Below are 18,114 nucleotides of genomic sequence, written 5' to 3'. Positions count from 1 at the left end.
TTTAAGATGCTTGGAAGTATGTACAGAGGAGATGTCAGGGGTAATTTTTTTTTAAACACAGTGAGTGCATAGTGCATGCTGGCAACAGTGGTGGAGGTGGATACAATAGGGTCTTTTAGGAGACTCCTGGATAGGTACATGGAGCTTGGAAAAATAGAGGGCTATGGGTAACCCTAGTAATTTCTTGGGTAGGAACACGTTCGGCACAACTTTGTGGATCAAAGGGCTTGTATTGTGCCGTAAGTTTTCAATGTTTCTATCTTAAACCTTTAGAAGCAGGAAAGATAACCCATAATGTGGAAATGAGGCATGAATAAGGGGGTTAACTACCAATATCATTCCTCCTCAGCCCAGAGATTTGAAGGATGAGGAAATAGTCAGATAGAACTGTAGTCAGCTTGACTTCTTCAGTCTACAGAGAATTCAAGGGGAACATCTTCACCCATGGAGTGGTGACTGTTTGAAACCCATTAACACAGGGAGAGCGAGAGATGAACAACAGGGGAGGATTGAAACAAACTGTCATGGAATAGAATCACTGGCAGGGCACAGCTGGCCTGAGTTGACTCTCTACTGTACACTGTTATAACTTCTCTACTGTACACTAGGTGTATTATACATTCACTAAGTACCGGAGACAGAGTTTAAAATTGAACTGATTTATTTTTCCCAGATCCAGACTGTAAACTCTAGTCCCATTAAAGGTGAATATCCAGAAGAAACTCCTCCCAGTCACCCAGTGACCAGTGTGAAGAACTGGATGTGGTGAGCAGCAGCAATAATTGCAGAGTTCAGCACCGATAGTCACTGTTGAAATTGCATTCAGCAATGGTGATGGACAAATATCCAGGATGAAGCTTCATGAAACTTTCTCCCCAGTGTGAACCCAGTAGTGTGTCACAAGGTTAGGTTACTGAGTGAATCCCTTCCCACATTCACAGCAGGTGAACGGCCTGTACCCAGCCTGAACTCAATCATGCACATTTGATTGAGAAGGCTGAGAGAAACTCCTCCCAGTGTCTGAGCAGGTGGACAGCCTCTACCACTGGTGTGAACTTGCTGGTGTCTCTGTAGTCAAGATGACCATATGAATTCTTTCCCACATTCACAGCAGGTGAACAGTCTCTCCCGTGTGAACTCGCTGATGACTTAGTAGGTGGGATGACCGAGTGAATCTCCTCCCACAGACTGAGCAGGTGAACGACTTCTCCCCAGTGTGAACTCGCTGATGTCTCTGTAGGGTGGATGACTGACTGAATCTCATCCCACAGACTGAACAGTTGAACGGCTTCTCGCCAGTGTGAATTCGCTGGTGTACCAGTAGTTTGGATGACCGAGTGAATCCCTTCCCGCAGTCTGAGCAGGTGAACGGCCTCTCTCCAGTGTGAACTGACTGGTGTACCAGTAGGTCAGATGACTGAGTGAATCCCTTCCCGCAGTCTGAGCAGGTGAATGGCCTCTCCCCAGTGTGAATTCGCTGATGTACCTTCAGTTTAGATGACGAAATGAATGCCTTCCCACAGTCTGAGCAAGAGAACGGCCTCTCTCCAGTGTGAATTCTCTGATGCTCCTTCAGGTTAGATGAGCAAGGGAATCCCTTTCCACAGTCTGAGCACGTGAATGGCCGCTCCCCGGTGTGAAATCGCTGGTGTGCCATTAGGGTGGATGACCGAGTGAATCCCTTCCCGCAGTCCGAGCAGGTGAACAGCCTGACCCCAGTGTGAACTGACTTGTGTACCAGTAGTTCAGATGACCGAGTGAATCTCTTCCCACACTCTGAGCAGGTGAACGGCCTCTCCCCAGTGTGAACTCTCTGATGTACCTTCAGTTGGGATGAGCAAGTGAATCCCTTCCCGCAGTCTGAGCAGGTGAACGGCCTCTCTCCAGTGTGAACTCGCTGGTGTACCAGTAGGTCCGATGACCAAGTGAATCCCTTCCCACAGTCCGAGCAGGTGAACGGCCTCTCCCCAGTGTGAACTGACCTGTGTGTCAGTAGGTCGGATGACCGAGTGAATTCCTTCCCACAGTCTGAGCAGCTGAACGGCTTCTCTCCAGTGTGAACTCGCTGATGTTCCTTCAGTTTAGATGAGCAAGTGAATCCCTTCCCACAGTCTGAGCAGGTGAACGGCCGCTCCCCGGTGTGAACTCGCCGGTGTGCCATTAGGGTGGATGAACGAGTGAATCTCTTCCCGCAGTCTGAGCAGGTGAACGGCTTCTCTCCAGTGTGAACTCGCTGGTGTTCCTTCAGTTTAGATGAGTATTTGAATCCCTTCCCACAGTCCGAGCAGGTGAATGGCCTCTCCCCAGTGCGAACTCGCTGATGAGCCATTAGATCAGATGACCGAGTGAATCCTTCCCCACAAATTCAGCAGATGACCAGCCTCTGCCCAGTGTGAACTGACTGGTGTGTCCACAGCTGAGAAGAGTGACTGAATCCCTTCTCACCCACAAAACAGATGAATGGCCTTGGCCAGTGTGAACCCGCTGATGTTCCTTCAGTTGAGATGACCGAGTGAATCCCTTCCCACAGTCTGAGAATATGAACGGACTCTCTCTTGTGTAAAATAACGGGTGTGCCAGTCGGTCAGATGAGCAAATGAATCCCTCCACACAGTCTGAGCAGGAAGGAAGGTTGAATGAATCCCTTGCTCCTCGTCTTAAATATCTGGATAGAGACAGCAAACCTGACGTGATCTGTTTGAGATTCCCGTAGACAAATTCCTTGTCATTTTTAACCTGTAAAAAAATTTACAAAATCCATCAATGGGTGAAGTACAACATTTCAGATGAGATCACCGATTTGTCAAGGTGTGATCTGGCATCACACCGTTAGAGTGAAGTTCAACCCAAGTTGGAGAGAGAAGTCATCATCTAACTGGGAACAGTGCTGGTATCTGGAATGAGCAGCAAATTCTCTGATGCTTTTCCTGTCTCAGCAAGAATGGGGCATTTCTGCCATCTCCAATCTGTGACCTGGCTCAGTCTGACTCTCTCCATTGATATTATTCCCTGTTCCCACTGAGCTGCATGGGTGCCCGACCCCACAGTAACTGAAACACTATCACACAAACATCTGGCAGTGCATTCCACGCACCCATCACCCTCTGTGTAAAAAAAATTACCCCTGACAGCCCCGCAGCATCCATTTCCAAGCACCTTAAAACTGCCCCTCATGTTAGCCATTTTAAACCTGGGAAATAGCCTCTGACTATCCATGCAATCAATGCCCCTCATCATCTTTTCATCTGAAATACGCTCTGAACATAAACAAGGGAACCATACATTGCTTTCAGGTTTTGTTCAAAGTATACAAAATTATTTGTGTACAGATAGGGTAAACGTGAGCAGCATTTTCCACTGAGGTTGGGTGCGGTGATGTAAGTGGTGAAGGTAAAAATTTAATGGGAGCGTGTGGAAATAGACTTCACTGAAATGGTTGTGTGAGACTGGAATGAGATGTCAGCACAATCGGTGAATATGAGCTCGTTTTCAGCATTTAAAAGAAGTTTGGATGGGAGCCTGGATGGTAGGGGTATGGAGAGTGATTGTCCCGGTGCAGATAGTTGCATTTGACAGCTTAAATGTTTTTTCAGCATTGGCTATATGGGCCAAATAGCCTGTTTCCGTACTGAACTTCTCCACATTTCTGTGACAGAGAAGCTGGCCAAACTTGTTTGGAAGGGAAAAGGTAGGAGTGACAACGGAGCAGCAATGGCTGGAGTGTCTGGGAGCAATTTGGGAGCTGAGTGATTGATACATCCCAAAGAAGTGAAAGCATTGGAAAGGCAGGAGGACACAACTGTGGCTGAAATGAGAAGCCAAAGCAAACAAAAAAGCAAAACAGAGGGCAAACGAAAGAGCAAAAACTATTGGGAAGCTTTTGGAAACCAACTGAAGACAAGTAAAGAAAGTCAGATGAGCTCAGTGCGTGGAATCATGATATTTTAGTCATTAATGAGTCTTGGTAGCACCCAACAGTCTGAGGCATTTAGAGGAACAAAATATCTGGGGCCTCAATACCTCTTGAAAACCAAGGTTTCCTGCCCCAGTCACCTTTCAACTTTTATTTTGTAAGGCACGTACAAACTCTACACCCTCAAAGTTACACTTCTGAAGGCCTCCCACTTACCAAGTACTCCTTGGCCAGAAAACAGCAAAATTTGTTCCTCTAATCTGGAAATTTGTTCCTCTAAATCCCTCAGACTGTTGGGTGCAACCAAGTCCCAATAATGGCTACAATATCATAATTCCCTGTCCTCAGCTCATCTGGCTTTCCTACGATGCTTCTTGAATTGTGATAAATGCAGCTCAGCACATTCATACCATGCTTGACCATTTGATTGCTGACTCTTATCTGAGGTCTGAACAATATCTGACTGGTGTCAAGAAAACAACCTTTCCCTGATTGTCACAAGACCAAAGGAGCTGATTGTGGATTACAGAAGGAATGGAGAAAGGCTAGCCCCTATTGACATCAATGGATCTGGTGTTGAGAGGGTGAACAGCTTTAAGTTCCTGAGTACAAACATCAACAAGGATCTCAGATGGTCTGTTCATACCGGCTGTGTTGTGAAAAGCGCACAGGAGCCCCTTTTACACCTCAGATGGTTGAAGAAGTTTGTTATGGGCCCCAAATCCTAAGTGCTTTTTTACAGGGAGACAATTGAGAGCATCCTGACTGACTGCATCACTGCCTGATATGTGAACTGTACTTCCTTCAATCTCAGGAACCTGCAGAGAGTGATGCAGACAGCCCAGTGCATCTGTAGATGTGAACATCCCATGAGTCAGGGTATTTACACTGACAGGTGTTTAAAAGGGGCCCAAAGGATATTGGGGACCCAATTCATCACGACCACAAACTGTTCCTGCATAATGTGCATCGTGATTATTATGTACTGAGGTATTCATTTTAACAGCTAGCAAATCACTGGCAATAAGAACTTTGATCTCCTCTGGGTTTGTTATGAATGTACCACAGCTCTGAGGGGCCGAAGGGGCGGGAGCAGCCCCTTCCTTCCGGAGAATCGCAAGATTGCTATTAATTAGGGTCTCGGAGCCAGGAAGTGAGAGACAATGCAACGGTTTTGGCCATTGTTCTTAGAGGCACCTGTGTGACGTGCATGTCCCTGCTACGTGACAGCTACCATGGATATGGACACTCTCGGGCAATGTGGGGGTGGGGATTGCATCACCCTACTTTGATGGACATCTACAACTCTGCAAGTCAAGATAAAAGGGGACTGCAGGAGGCAGTACCCCAGCGACGCACCAGAAGGACACCCTCGCTCAAGGCTCCCGTAATAGCTGGAAGTCACTCAACGCCATGTGCGCTCCTAACTCCTTTGCCTGGGGAGCGGGTGGCTGATAATACCGAGAAGGACTTTGAACTAACAACGGGGAAACCACGTTCCCCTGATTTTACGGAGTGACTTCATAAAGACCCGGGCAAGTTTTTTTTCGTTTTTCACCGATCCCTCTAAAACATGTGAAACCCCGAAAGGCTAAAGTCTGCAGACTTCTGAGTGACTTTTATATTTGCAACAGACAATATATTATCCCCTAGACAACAGTCTAGATTATTTTTTAATGATGATTATTACTACACCCGCGCTTTAGATTGAGTATTGACAACGTGCATTATCTGAATGTTTGTATTAACCTTACTTTTGTGCCGCTTTATAAATAAAACCGTTTGAAAATAGTGACATCAGACTTCAACGGACCTCTCTATCTTTGCTGGTAAGTTATCCAGTTACGGGATACGTAACAGGTTCGACTGAGTTTGTCTGCTCTCTCACACTCTATAGCAGGCCTGTAATGGGTAATGAAGCGTTTTCTCACCAAAGCTCTTGCATATTGTCCATAAGTGGATTGTTTGCTAAATTATGGTTTAAAAAGTCGGAGTTCCAAATATCACTCCACTTCTTCCCTCTTGTAAATTCTCCAGCAACTTTTGCATCACCACAATACACACAGGGAACATCAGTTTCTAAAATGGACATAAATATTTCCCGTGAACCCTCCTGAGGAATTAAGGATATATACAAAAAAAAATATTTTGAACCTATGTAACCTCTGGCTAAAAGAATATTAGGGACTGAATAGGAATTTTTGAACTGAAGTAAACTCTGTGTTTAGTGGTTTGCTAAGACAGGCTCATTACCAGTTCTCTGTGGCATGCAGAGAGACTCACTGAGAGCTGATAATATTATGCATTGTATCTTCGTTAGCTGATAACATTATACATTGTACCCTCGTTTGAGTCAAGGAAGGAGGACTGGCTGAAAAGGACAGGAATGAACATCTGTCTGTAATTAAGTCAGGGCCTTGCAAAGGGAATAACTGATAAGGTCTGGACAGTATATCCATCTGTAATTAAAACCTTCATTTAGCGAACTCTCTTATCTACGTAATTAAGTTTTGCGCCAACAGACCTGGTGGGCATACCAGTTCAAATAACATCTTGCAAAAGTAATGTTTAGGGCTTACTATGCATAAATGTCTGGGTTCATGTATAAATACACGGCTGTAACTTGACTAAGTCAGTCCACTTGCCAGATGATGGCAGTGCTTACGTGCCTTCCCTTTGACGTGCGTCTCAAACTCCTGCAGGAGAATGCGCAATAAACCGTGGTGACGATAAGAACCTAGTCTCCCAAGTTTTATTCAGGTTCAACTTTAACATTTGGCATCATGAACAGGGTCCCAATATAGGGAGTGCCAAGCAGAGAGGCTGAGTAAGTGGCTGGACCACTCTGGGGAATGTGGAGATCGACTGGGCACCCAATAGGTATTTTACCTTTCGTCGCTCTCCATTAGTTCCTTTCAAGGAATGGACCCTCGCCCAAGGTGATCACATACCTTGAAGGGATTGGGAAAGAATCTGTTGGGAGACGCTTCTAAGGGAGGCTAAATATTACTAAGTGGGCAGGAGGCAGACGTGCCAGGTAAATTAATTAAATGAGCATGAAGTGCCAGCCGGGTAAATTTGTTAAATGAGCATGAAGTGCCAGCCGGGTAAATTTATTAAATGAGCATGAAGTGCCAGCCGGGTAAATTAATTAAATGAGCATGAAGTGCCAGCCGGGTAAATTTATTAAATGAGCATGAAGTGCCAGCCGGGTAAATTTATTAAATGAGCATGAAGTGTCAGCCAGGTAAATTTATTATGTGGACAGGAGGTGCCAGCCGGGTAAATTTATCAGTTTGTTAATTAAGCAGGGGGCTTTGTGCCGGGTAAATTACTTAGAGAACATGGGTCAATTGCAGTCGATTGATACGAGTGTGCCAGGAGCAGCCCGACACAATGTGTGAGAGTTTTCCAGACAAGGAAAAAGATTGCAGCGCTGAATAAGAAATTGGGGAACAAAATCTGGCCACTGGGGGGGAACCTGGGATATTACCTCATGAGAACAAGCAGTAAATTTGATATGGAATAAGAACAGTGGAAAGAAGTGGAAATTGTTGGAAAGGGAATGGAAGGATAAGGCAGATGCAGAGGTGAATGGTACATTATTAGCAAGTTGGAGGAATAATGCATGTGACGAAGGGTAGAGGTACGTACAGCAGGAGGAACGCCAAAGGTTGGGAGACGCTAAAAGCCGAGCGTGAATGGGTGGATAGACGCAGAAAACAAGAGCAGGAAAAACAACATAAGCAAAGCGAGCCCAGCCTAGATAGGACAGAATGGCAGGAATGTCAGTCTGAAGTTCGAACTGGTAGGGAAACAAGAGATCCCGAACCCATGTCTGGCATACTGACCCTGTTTGAGGACAGTGACTGAGGTGTGGGCACCCACCATACACCCTGCCCCAACACCCAGCCAGGAGCCGAGTGCACCCGGTGCTCCCGAACCCCAATCCTCCCAGTACTCAGATACGGTGGCTGCTCGGGTAAAACAGTGGCAGCAGGGAAGGGGGAGGTCCCTATACCCTGAGATTCAGAAAGGGAATACCGATGACTATTCCGAGACGGGGAGGGAAGGATCCAATAGAACCCCAGAGTTAATGGCTCCACAAAGACATTGGCTCAATGGAAGAAGCCAGAGAGTGGTAGTGGAGGATTGCTACTCTGATTGGAGGCCTGTGAATTGTGGTGTGCCACAGGGATCAGTGCTGGGTCCATTGTTATTTGTTATTTGATACATAATTCCCTAAAAGTGGCATCACAAGCTGTAAAGAGAGCTATTGGTACATTGGCCTTTATAAATCAAAGTATTGAGTATAAGAGTTGGAATGTAATGGTGAGGTTGTATAAGACATTGGTGAGACAGAATTTGGAGTATACAGTGCAGTTTTGGTCACCTAATTACAGGAGGTGTATTAATAAGATTGAAAGAGTGCACAGAAGGTTTGCAAGGATGTTTCCGGGACTTGAGAAACCAAGTTATTGTGAAAGGTTGAATAGGTTAGGACTTTATTCTCTGAAGCATAGGGGAATTTGGGGTGATTTGATAGAGGTGTATAAAATTATGATGGGTATAGATTGAGTGAATGCTAGCAGGCTTTTCCCACTGAGGCCAGGCGGAAAAAAAAAAACTAGAGGTCATGGATTAAGGGTGAAGGAGGAAAAAGTTTAAAGGGAACATCAATGGGGGTCTTCTTCAGGCAGGGAGTTGGGGGAGTGTGGAATGAGCTGCCAGATGAAGTGGTGAATGTGGGCTCACTTTTGACATTTAAGAGAAACTTGGACAGGTACATGGATGAGAGGGGTACGGAGGGATATGGCCCAGGTGCAGGTCAGTGGGACTAGGCAGAAAAATGGTTCGGCACAGCCAAGAAGGGCTAAAAGGCCTGTTTCTGTGCTGTAATGTTCTATGGTTCTGAAGGCAATTGCACACCCAAATGCTGCCCAGTCCACCAGCTGGAGGAGGGACAGTCCTCAGTGATTCCTGTGTATGCACCCTGGAAGCTTCAAGAAATGATAATGATCATGAATCAGGTCCCAGATAGAAAAGAAAAACCAGCAGAGTTTGCTCAGTCTGTCCACAGTACTAACCAAATATTTAATGTGACTCTGCAAGATTTATTCGGACTCTGATGGGTGACACTCTTAGCTGATGAGGGGCGGAAATGGAAGGCAGAATTGTGATACCAAACCTAACAGGAGTTACAGGCAGGAAACCATAATGAGAATGAACAGACAGACCGGATTATTCAAGCCTTGGAAAGGGCTCTCTAGCAACCTGTAAACATCACTGAAGTTCTTGAATGCAAACCTAAGCCTGGGGAATCGGGAATAGACTATTGGGAGTGATTTGTGGCCTGCTACGGCACTTTCGCAGGAGACCGAGTCTTTAATGATGGGAATCTGTTCCCCAGTTTAACACCTTACTGCTCCAATGCTTACCAACTGAGATAGCCAACGTGATTAAAACAAATAATATGGATTGGCCTGACAATGATCGAAATCGAATGCGGTGAGCTTTGACATATTATTGGGACCTGACATTGTGTGCTGTATCTGGGGATAAGAAATGGGAACAAACACCTACCAAGGGACAGGTGGGGACAACAACCTGTTTAGAAATTGACAATCAAAGATGCTTCCTACCGTGAGTACCACCCCTCAGGAAGAGCCCAATGTAACATTGCAAGTTGCTTGAATTCCTGTTCCGTTTACGATTGATGTGGGGGCAACCACAACCACTCTCAATCAGGAAATAGTATCAGAAAAGGGATTTCAGCTATCAGACGCGACAATCACTCTGTTTGGGTTTGAATGAATGGATTGTACGTATTCACGTACCCAGCCACTGCAGGTGGAATTCCCGGGGAACCAGTGTGAGGTTTCAGTTACAGTCACCACCAGTCAGGGGTGTAGTTTTGCAGGGAGAGACTTGCTCTGTCCATTGGAAGTTGAGATTCTATGCACGGACAAGGGTATCACCCTGGGACTATCGAACAGCTTCCCCAGTTTCTGAACTCCCAGTGGTGGCACTTAATCTGGACTCCACTGTGTCTGCCCCCGGCTGGCTCTCATGTGACTCTGTGCTGTGACCCTCCGGGGTGCTCAACTGAGCAAAGCCAGTGTTATGCTCCCCTCGAGGGACAGAATTTCCCAGTCACGGTGATTGGGGAGGTTAAAGGAAACGAGGGCAGTGTATTTCTGGCCGAAGTTCCAGATTTCCTTTGGTGACACACAGGACTGGTTGTTCCCCACGCCACCTTTAGGGTTTGCCTTGGGTTCAAACCAAAGACCCTAGGGTTCCTTGCCTACATTTTGATGTAACAAGCCTCCAGCAACGAGGGAGACTGGCAAAACTTGGTCGTGGGACAACTCCAATACTGGAAGGAGTCTGAGGTGAAGACGGGATATCTGGTAAGACACTCTATTAATATTGACCGAACCCTAGACATTTTACCCCGTCTCTGGGCAACCTCAGGCCATGAAGTTGGCCGCACCAACTGCCCCGTCTGGATCACGGTGATAGATTCTCCCATCCATACCTCAATACGCCCTCTACCCTGAGGCAACGTTTTGTGAGGATGGAAGCTCTTTTGTGGATCCAGCCGGGAAACAATATTCTGGCTATGCGATAGTAACGGACAGTGAAACAACTGAGCAGGCTTCTTTTGAAGCAGCTGACTCCACCCAGAAAGCTGTTTGCTCGGACTCCTGCCTGTATCCTAGCAACAGACTAAAGTGTGAACGTTCACACAGACTCCCGTTATGCATTTGGAATTGTACATGACTTCGGGAACATGGGGATTCCTGACTTCCTCTGGCCACCCCATTAGTAATGTTACCTTTGTAAACAACTTACTCACCGCTCTACAGCTACCTCGAGATTTGACTATTATTAAATGTGCGGCCCACACCCGCCAGTCAGACTGGGTCACTAAACGCAATCCTTTAGCAGATTACACAGCGAAAATTGCTGCACAATCCTCAATAGTTGTAGTCCTCTCAGGCTCCCGTCAAGCAATCCTCCGTGACTCAAGCAGAACGGGTTTGCCAGACATGTGGGAGGTACGTATTTTTCAGGGGGACGCCTCTGAGGAGGAGTGCAAGCTGTGGTCCCAGATGGGGTGCCAGAAAGACCCCGACCTAGGATTTTGGATCACGCCAGTGGGACAGGTTTGTGTTCCTGCACAGTTCTTACCAATATTGGTTGATTATATACAGAATTGTACACACCTGGGAAAGGAGGGAATGGTTGGTAACCTGTAACCAGCACCCGGGTATGACTCCCCTGACAGGTGGACCTTTTTCGTGTCTACAAGTTGATTTTATTCAATTGCCTAGAGTACATTGCTATAGATAATGCTTAGTTATTATACATGTGTTTAGTAGATGGACTGAAGCTATTCCAACTCCCAATAATACTGTTATGACTATTGTGAAGGTATTATTACAGGAAATAATTCCCAGGTATGGCCTGCCAGAGATGCTGAGCTCTGACAATGGCCCACACTTTGTGGTGAAAGTGAACAAAGAGGTATGTAACAAACCAGCTATCAGGCAATAATTCTACCGTACACCACCCACGGGTTGCTGCCATAGTGGAAAGAGCCAATGGCACTCTGAAGATTAAATTGCCAAAGTAACGGTGGAGACTGACCTCACTTGGTTGAAGGACCTACCGTTAGCCCTATTCCACATGAAGGTTACCCGACGGGGGAAAACAGGGTCATCACCAGCTGAAGTGATGTATGGACGGTCCATAAGGACACCCTGGGGACCACCTTGTGTCCATTGCTCCCAGAAATTCTACCAGCAAAATTCAAAATTGATACCCCTGGGGAAGAGATGGAAAATAACCAAAATTCTCCAAGCATTACATATACGACAGGCTTACAAGGAAGAGAATTTTCACTCCTCCTCACAGAGGAGTGATTATCCCACCACAGAACCGGGGAATATTGTCCTGATCAAGAACTGGGATTGAGGGAAACTCAGATCTCGGTGGAGAGGAGCATATCAGGTGTTACTGACCACTCCACGGCTGTGAAACTGAAGGGGCAATCTCGGTGGATACATCGAATAGACTACAGACATGTTACTGAGGGAACTGAGTAGAAGGACTCTCTCAGACTAAAGGAAAATGTATTTTCTGATAGTGGTGTTCATGGTTGTGTCTTTGACAGGGCTCACCCCAGCATCCGGGGGCCCTCATGTTAACACATTTGTGTGTCTCTGTCACACCGATGCCAAACAGGTAGAACTAGGGGCCTGCTGGGTTTGTGCTGAAATTCCGCAGCATGGTAAAACTATGATTCCAATGTCAGTAATCCTACTCAACCAGAGTGAGGAACTCTCAGCCTGGGCTTTCTCAAACAACACCCGGGAAAGTGAGGTGAGGAAATGTGGTATTATCAGAAATGACTGTGGCTGTCAGTGTACTGAGGGATGGTATCTCAGGCTCCCACCAAACACAACTTCCTAGACTGGGAAACATGCATCCTGGCCATACTCACAGGTGCACGGCAGCGGAGAGGAACAACTGAGCGATTCTGGATGATCACTTTTCTCTCCTATGGAGTAGCCAGGAATCCACCAATCAATTTGGCTATAGCACGAGGAGCTGGACACAATACTGCAGGGTCCCTGACAGAAACACAGGCCCAAGTAACAGAAATATCCACTGAGATGATTGCAATCTGGCAAACAGTCCTACAGAATTATATGGCTTTAGATTTTATCCTCACTGAGAAAGGTGGAACCTGTGCTAATATTGACACAGAATGCTGCACCTATATCCCTGATGAGTCTACTAACGTTACATCCCTCTCTGAGCACACTGCCAAGGAGATTGACAGCATGAAGAAAGTAGGGCAGGATTTAAACGGGTTCACTGAAGGTTCGAAATGGTGGCCTTTGAAGGCCTGTTAGTTAATATGTGGGGCGTGATATTGCATTATGGCCTAATAGTTGTGCATATCATTGTTATAATTACTGTTGAACGCTGTTTTTACTCACTGATAAGTCAATGCTGTACTCAGTTGCTTTCTCTGTAAAAAACTACTGCTTTGTTGATCATTTAATGATCAAAAGGAGGGAGTGATAAAGTATGCAAAAGGGTTAACACTTGGTTAAACAATAGCAGCCTGTTTTTCTGAAAGAGACTGCTGATGAGCACCAGATGCTCTAAGCCATGCTGAGCCCTATTTCTTCTTGAGGTAAGCTAGCTCGGGTTCCAGGATGCTCATCACCTTGTGCACTCACATGTAGAGATAGGACAGCTTCAGTCTGTTCTGTGTGTGTAAGCCATTATGACTATTTTGTAATTTGTCTTTAGGGGCTGTCATGTAGTAAATAACTTTGGCTCCAGCCTGTCTTATGTGGTGGGTATCTGGACAGATATATCTGTGGTGTAAGGGGAATTGTTAGTCAGTTAGTGGATTGGGTGGGAACAGTCATAGACTCTTCCTGTTTGAGTGACTAACTGAATAAGCCCCGGGTGCTTCGAATAAAGAGTTTGTGCTCATACGGTCTCTGAGTGACTTTATCTGGATTTGACTTTGACAGAATGGGATAGCTTTTAAAGGGCTGGGCTGCTGGAAGCACATTACCAGACCTGAAGTGATTCCAACCGGGTCTGACAGAGGCATAACTGGTACTTCTGGGCACATTCAGTCTCACTCCAGCTATTCCCTACCTTCTTTTGTACAGGTATGTAATGTCTAAAGGACCAGTGTTTGAGTAAATGAGACTCACCAAACTTTCTCCTGACTGAATCACTGGAATCTCCGAGTCAGATGGGTTCTCTCCAGTTGATGCTCTCAGTCCTCGGGCAGGTTCACTTGTTGCTGTTCCCTCATCTTCAGTCGTGGTTTGCTTCCAGTTGGGGTTTTTCTTCCAATAACTCTCTCACCGCAGGTCTAACTTTAACATGAAACATAAAGAAGCACATTAACAATAAAAAGGAGCACCAGACATTTCTGCTTAATGTTACTAAGAACAAAACTCACTGAAACTTAAACGTTGAAGATATAATGATCTCAGTGAACAATCTTTTATTGTCCCTCACACATCACAAAATGATATGGGATAAGATGGAGCCATCACTCAGTCATGGTAAGACATAAGACACAGGAACAGAATTAGGTGATTCAATCCATCTGGTCTGCCCCACCACTCAACCATGGCTGATTTTTATTCCAACACCATATTCCTGCCTTTCTCCTGTAATCCTGAAGTTACTCAGCAATCATGAGTATATTAATCTCTGCCATATATATACCCAAATGGCAGCCTCAACCAACCTCTGCGGCAGCAAATTCCACAGATCAGACATCTTTTGGCCACTTTTTTTTCCTCATCTCAGTTTTAAAGGGAAGCATCTTTATTCTGAGACTGTGCTGTCAGATCGCACTGTCCGTCTAATGGAAACATCCTCTCCATGTCCACTGTTTCCAGGCTTTCCAGCATTCGGTAGGTTTACTTAACCATACATCTCCCCCACCACCCCCACCGTCCCTCTGAACTCCATTGAGCACAGGTCCAGAACCACCAAATGCTCCTCATACATAAAGCCAATCTTTCCTGTAATTATTCTTGTAAATCTTGTCAGCAACAACTGTACTGAACACAAACAGGTACCAGGATAATTTACAGAGAAAAGTTGTGCTTGCTTTACTGCTCTACTATCACAGAATGACCCATTTCCATTTCCAGGTTAAAACAGGTCCATTTCAGGAAATATAAACCATTCCAGGGTGAATGTAATAAACAGAAACTGGAATTACCAGAAACACTCAGCACGTACGGAACAGCTGTGTTGAGAGGACAAACTTTACAATTCAGGTTAATATATTTCATCAGAATGACTTCAAACATTTTCAGTTTTTAATGCAGATCTCCAGCAACTTGAGATTCTGCTTGATTTCTGCCGAGTGACAGACAGGTGACAGTGGGTGGGGGGGGGGGTGATTTCCAAACACAGTTCAACACCAAACTCAAGGGTCTATTTCTACTGTTGTAAACACGGAACTGCCCATTTACTCATAGCCTCTCCCTGTGAGGGATGGAATGGGAACTCATCCTCTCCTCAGATTAGCAGTCTTTGCTTCCAAAGGAACTCCAGAAACAAACTGCTGATCCCAGACCAGAAATACTCACTCAACACCTCATAAGCCCAAGCAGCTCAATCCCCGGGTCGATTTTACCTGGATCAAGAACTGTGAATAGTTAAGTGAGTAGAAGATGAACTGATCTCCAAAAGTCAAAGTTAAAGATGAAACACCCTATTCAACATTTTAAGCAAGATGAGTGTATTATTTTTGTTTTGTGTAATTTTAGAGTGAAAAAAAATAAAAGGAACAGCATGCAAAAGTTTGCGGACCCTAAGAGATTTAAGCTCTCAGATAACTTTTACCAAGGTCTCAGACCTTTATGAGATTGTTAGTGCTATGGCTTGTTCATGATCTTTGTCAGGAAAGTCCAGGTGATGAAAATTTCAAAGCTTTATAAATACCCTGACTCCTCAAACCTTCTCCCAGCAATCAGCAGCCATGGGCTCCTCTAAGGAGCTGCCTAGCACTCTGAAAATTAAAATAATTGATGGCCACAAAGCAGGAGGAGGCTATAAGAAGATAGCAAAGCATTTTCATGTAGCTGCTTCCTCAGTTCGTAACATAATTAAGAAATGGCAGTTAACAGGAATGGCAGAAGTCGTCCAAGAAATCTTTCCCACAGAACTGCTTGTAGGATTGCTAGAAAGGCAAATCAAAACCTCCATTTGACTGCAAAAGACCTTAACGAAGATTAAGGTCTGGAGTGGTAGTGCACTGTTCTACTGTGCAGCAACATCAGCACAAATATGACCTTCATGGAAGAGTCATCAGAAGAAAACCTTTCCTCCATTTTCACCACAAAATTCAGCATCAGAAGTTTGCAAAGGAACATCTAAACAAGCCTGATGCATTTTGGAAACAAGTCCTGTGGACTGCGGAAGTTAATATATAACCTTTTTGGCTGCAATGAGCAAAGGTATGTTTGGAGAAAAAAAGGGTGCAGAATTGCATGAAAAGAACATCTCTTCAACTGTTAAGCATGAGGATGGATCAGTCATGCTTTGGGCTTGTGTTGCAGCCAGTGGCACAGGAAACATTTCACTGGTAGAGGAAAGAATTAATTCAAATAAATACCACAAATTCTGGAAATAAACATCACATCATCTGTAAAAAAAGCTAAAGGTGAAAACGGGATGACTTCTACAACAGGATAATGATCCTAAACACACCTCAAAATTCACAATGGACTACCTCAATAGGTGCAAGCTGAAGGTTTTGCCATGGCTCTCACATTCCCCCAATCTAAACATCATTGAAAATCTATGGATAGACCTCAGAAGAGCAGTGCATGCAAGACGGCTCAAGAATCTCACAGAACTGGAAGCTTTTTGCAAGGAAGAATGTGCAACAATCCCAAAAAAAGAATTGAAAGATTCTTAGCTGGCTACAGAAAGCATTTACAAGCTGTGATACTTGCCAAAGGGTTGTTACTAAGTACTGGTCATGCAGGGTGCCCAAACATTTGCTTCAGACCCTTTACTTTTTTTGTTATTTTGAAACTGTAAAAGTTGGAAAAGAAAAAGTAATCAAGCTTAAAATATTAAAAAATGTGTTATCTTTAACTTTATGCCTTTTGGAACTCAGGTCATCTTTTATTCACTATATTGCTATTCACAGCAACAGAAATTTTGACCAGGGATGACCAAACTTTTGCTTGTCACTGTATGTGATTTTCCTGCTAAATGATACTTTAAGTCAGATTTCCCCTGAACACCCACCCCCCTCCAGGTGGCTGACAGTGGTGAACTCGGTGATGGCAATGCCAAAGAATATGAAGGGAAGGGCAGTAGTCTGTCTCACTGGAGTCTGGCACATTTGTGATGTGAAAGCTACTTGTTGCCCAGGGCAAAGGTGTTTGATATCAGTACGTACCCAGACAGAATGGGTCAAAGCATGTCCTCACAGGTAGAAAACGCCAGAACAAGAGCAGGCAGAACAAGCAACACATACAAAATGCTGGAGGAACTCAGCAGGCCAGGCAGCATCGATAGAAAAGAGTACTAATGCTGAGTTCCTCCGGCATTTTGTGTGTGTTGCCTGGATTGCCGGCAGCTGTGGTTGGAGGCGGAACAAAGGTGATTGTCTCAACAGCTGATAGAAAGATTTTGTTCCCTTTCTACGAGTTCCTGATCCCTGCATTTAGTTTTCTGGAGCTCGGCTCTGTCTGTGAGATCTATTTGCTCCCATTCCCTGATCAGCCGGAAGCTCCCGGGGCCCGAGTACGGTTCATGGGGCTGAGAGAGAGGAAAAAGACCTGGCCTGTGCCGAGTTTGTGAGTCACGGTGTTCAGTGTTCACAGCAATTGTCACTCAATTAAAGCCCACCCAGCACCCGCTGTTACCTCTGCCGGTCCTCCCGACATTTTGTGTACTGCGCGCATGCGGAGTTATCCAAGACAGCGGCAAGCTTGACGCCTGCGCATTTGATCGGTGCTTCAAGCGACAGCGAAATTTTACACGCAGCGCTTTATGGGTAATCCCGGTGCCATTAAAACTTTCTGCAAGCACTGGTTTCATGCCTGTACCTCAGTTTGTTTTGTGTGTAGAAAAATCAGCAGGTTTTTTTTTTTTTTTACCAAGAAAGCGGCTCCCATAAACGATACACTCAATATCAACAGGCATTTCGTTTATTTAATGCCAAAGTACAATCCTCTTACAAATGCAGATATGAAACAGAAGAGATTCTGCAGTTGCTGGAAAACAGCGACGCACACACACACAATGCTTAAGGAGCTCTGCAGTTCAAGCAACAACTAAGCAGAGGAGTACACAGTCCAGACATGCTGAAAGGGCTCGGCCTAAATGCTGTCCATTTATTCCTCTCCACATTTGTTGCCTGATCTGCAGATTACCTGCAATGTTTTGTAGACATTAACCATTTTGTTTTTCAATTGACCAGTTTCCAAATGTTACTCATCTTTCATTCATAGCCACACCCTTCTGGTCTGGTTCCTCTTCCTCCTCCTCCTTGTAAGCTCCAGACCCCGTCTCTTTCCGGAGACCTAGAGCCCTGATTGGTGCTGGCAACTCTTTGGATTCTGACTTTGCTCCACCGAAGATTCACTCGCTAGTCTGCTGTCAGGCTTTAGAGGCGC

General features: G+C 45.2%; 1 protein-coding gene across 2 annotated transcripts; it reads right to left on the bottom strand.

The window, feature by feature from the left end:
* Positions 1-655: 655 nt before the first annotated feature.
* On the bottom strand, positions 656-17,433 carry LOC132388817 (zinc finger protein 229-like). 2 transcript variants are annotated; one of them, XM_059961240.1, is made up of 4 exons: positions 17,362-17,433; positions 13,663-13,830; positions 12,423-12,552; positions 656-2,736 (listed from the first exon to the last, which is right to left on the bottom strand). In XM_059961240.1, the coding sequence occupies exon 4, from the start codon at positions 2,327-2,329 to the stop codon at positions 1,106-1,108; it is 1,224 nt and encodes a 407-aa protein (XP_059817223.1). In that variant the 5' UTR covers positions 2,330-2,736; positions 12,423-12,552; positions 13,663-13,830; positions 17,362-17,433; the 3' UTR covers positions 656-1,105. The 2 variants fall into 2 exon arrangements, with proteins under 2 accessions (XP_059817223.1, XP_059817222.1); XM_059961239.1 differs by lacking the exon at positions 12,423-12,552.
* Between the last annotated feature and the right edge of the window lie 681 nt (positions 17,434-18,114).

This window comes from Hypanus sabinus, unplaced genomic scaffold (assembly GCF_030144855.1).
Source record: "Hypanus sabinus isolate sHypSab1 unplaced genomic scaffold, sHypSab1.hap1 scaffold_417, whole genome shotgun sequence".
NCBI classification, from domain to species: domain Eukaryota; kingdom Metazoa; phylum Chordata; class Chondrichthyes; order Myliobatiformes; family Dasyatidae; genus Hypanus; species Hypanus sabinus.
Note: the sequence above shows the minus strand (reverse complement) of the source record. Positions and strands in the feature narration are given on the sequence as shown.

Excerpts from the sequence above, each read along its gene's own strand:
- LOC132388817 (XM_059961240.1), bottom strand. The coding sequence starts at position 2,329 with ATGGCTCATCAGCGAGTTCGCACTGGGGAGAGGCCATTCACCTGCTCG.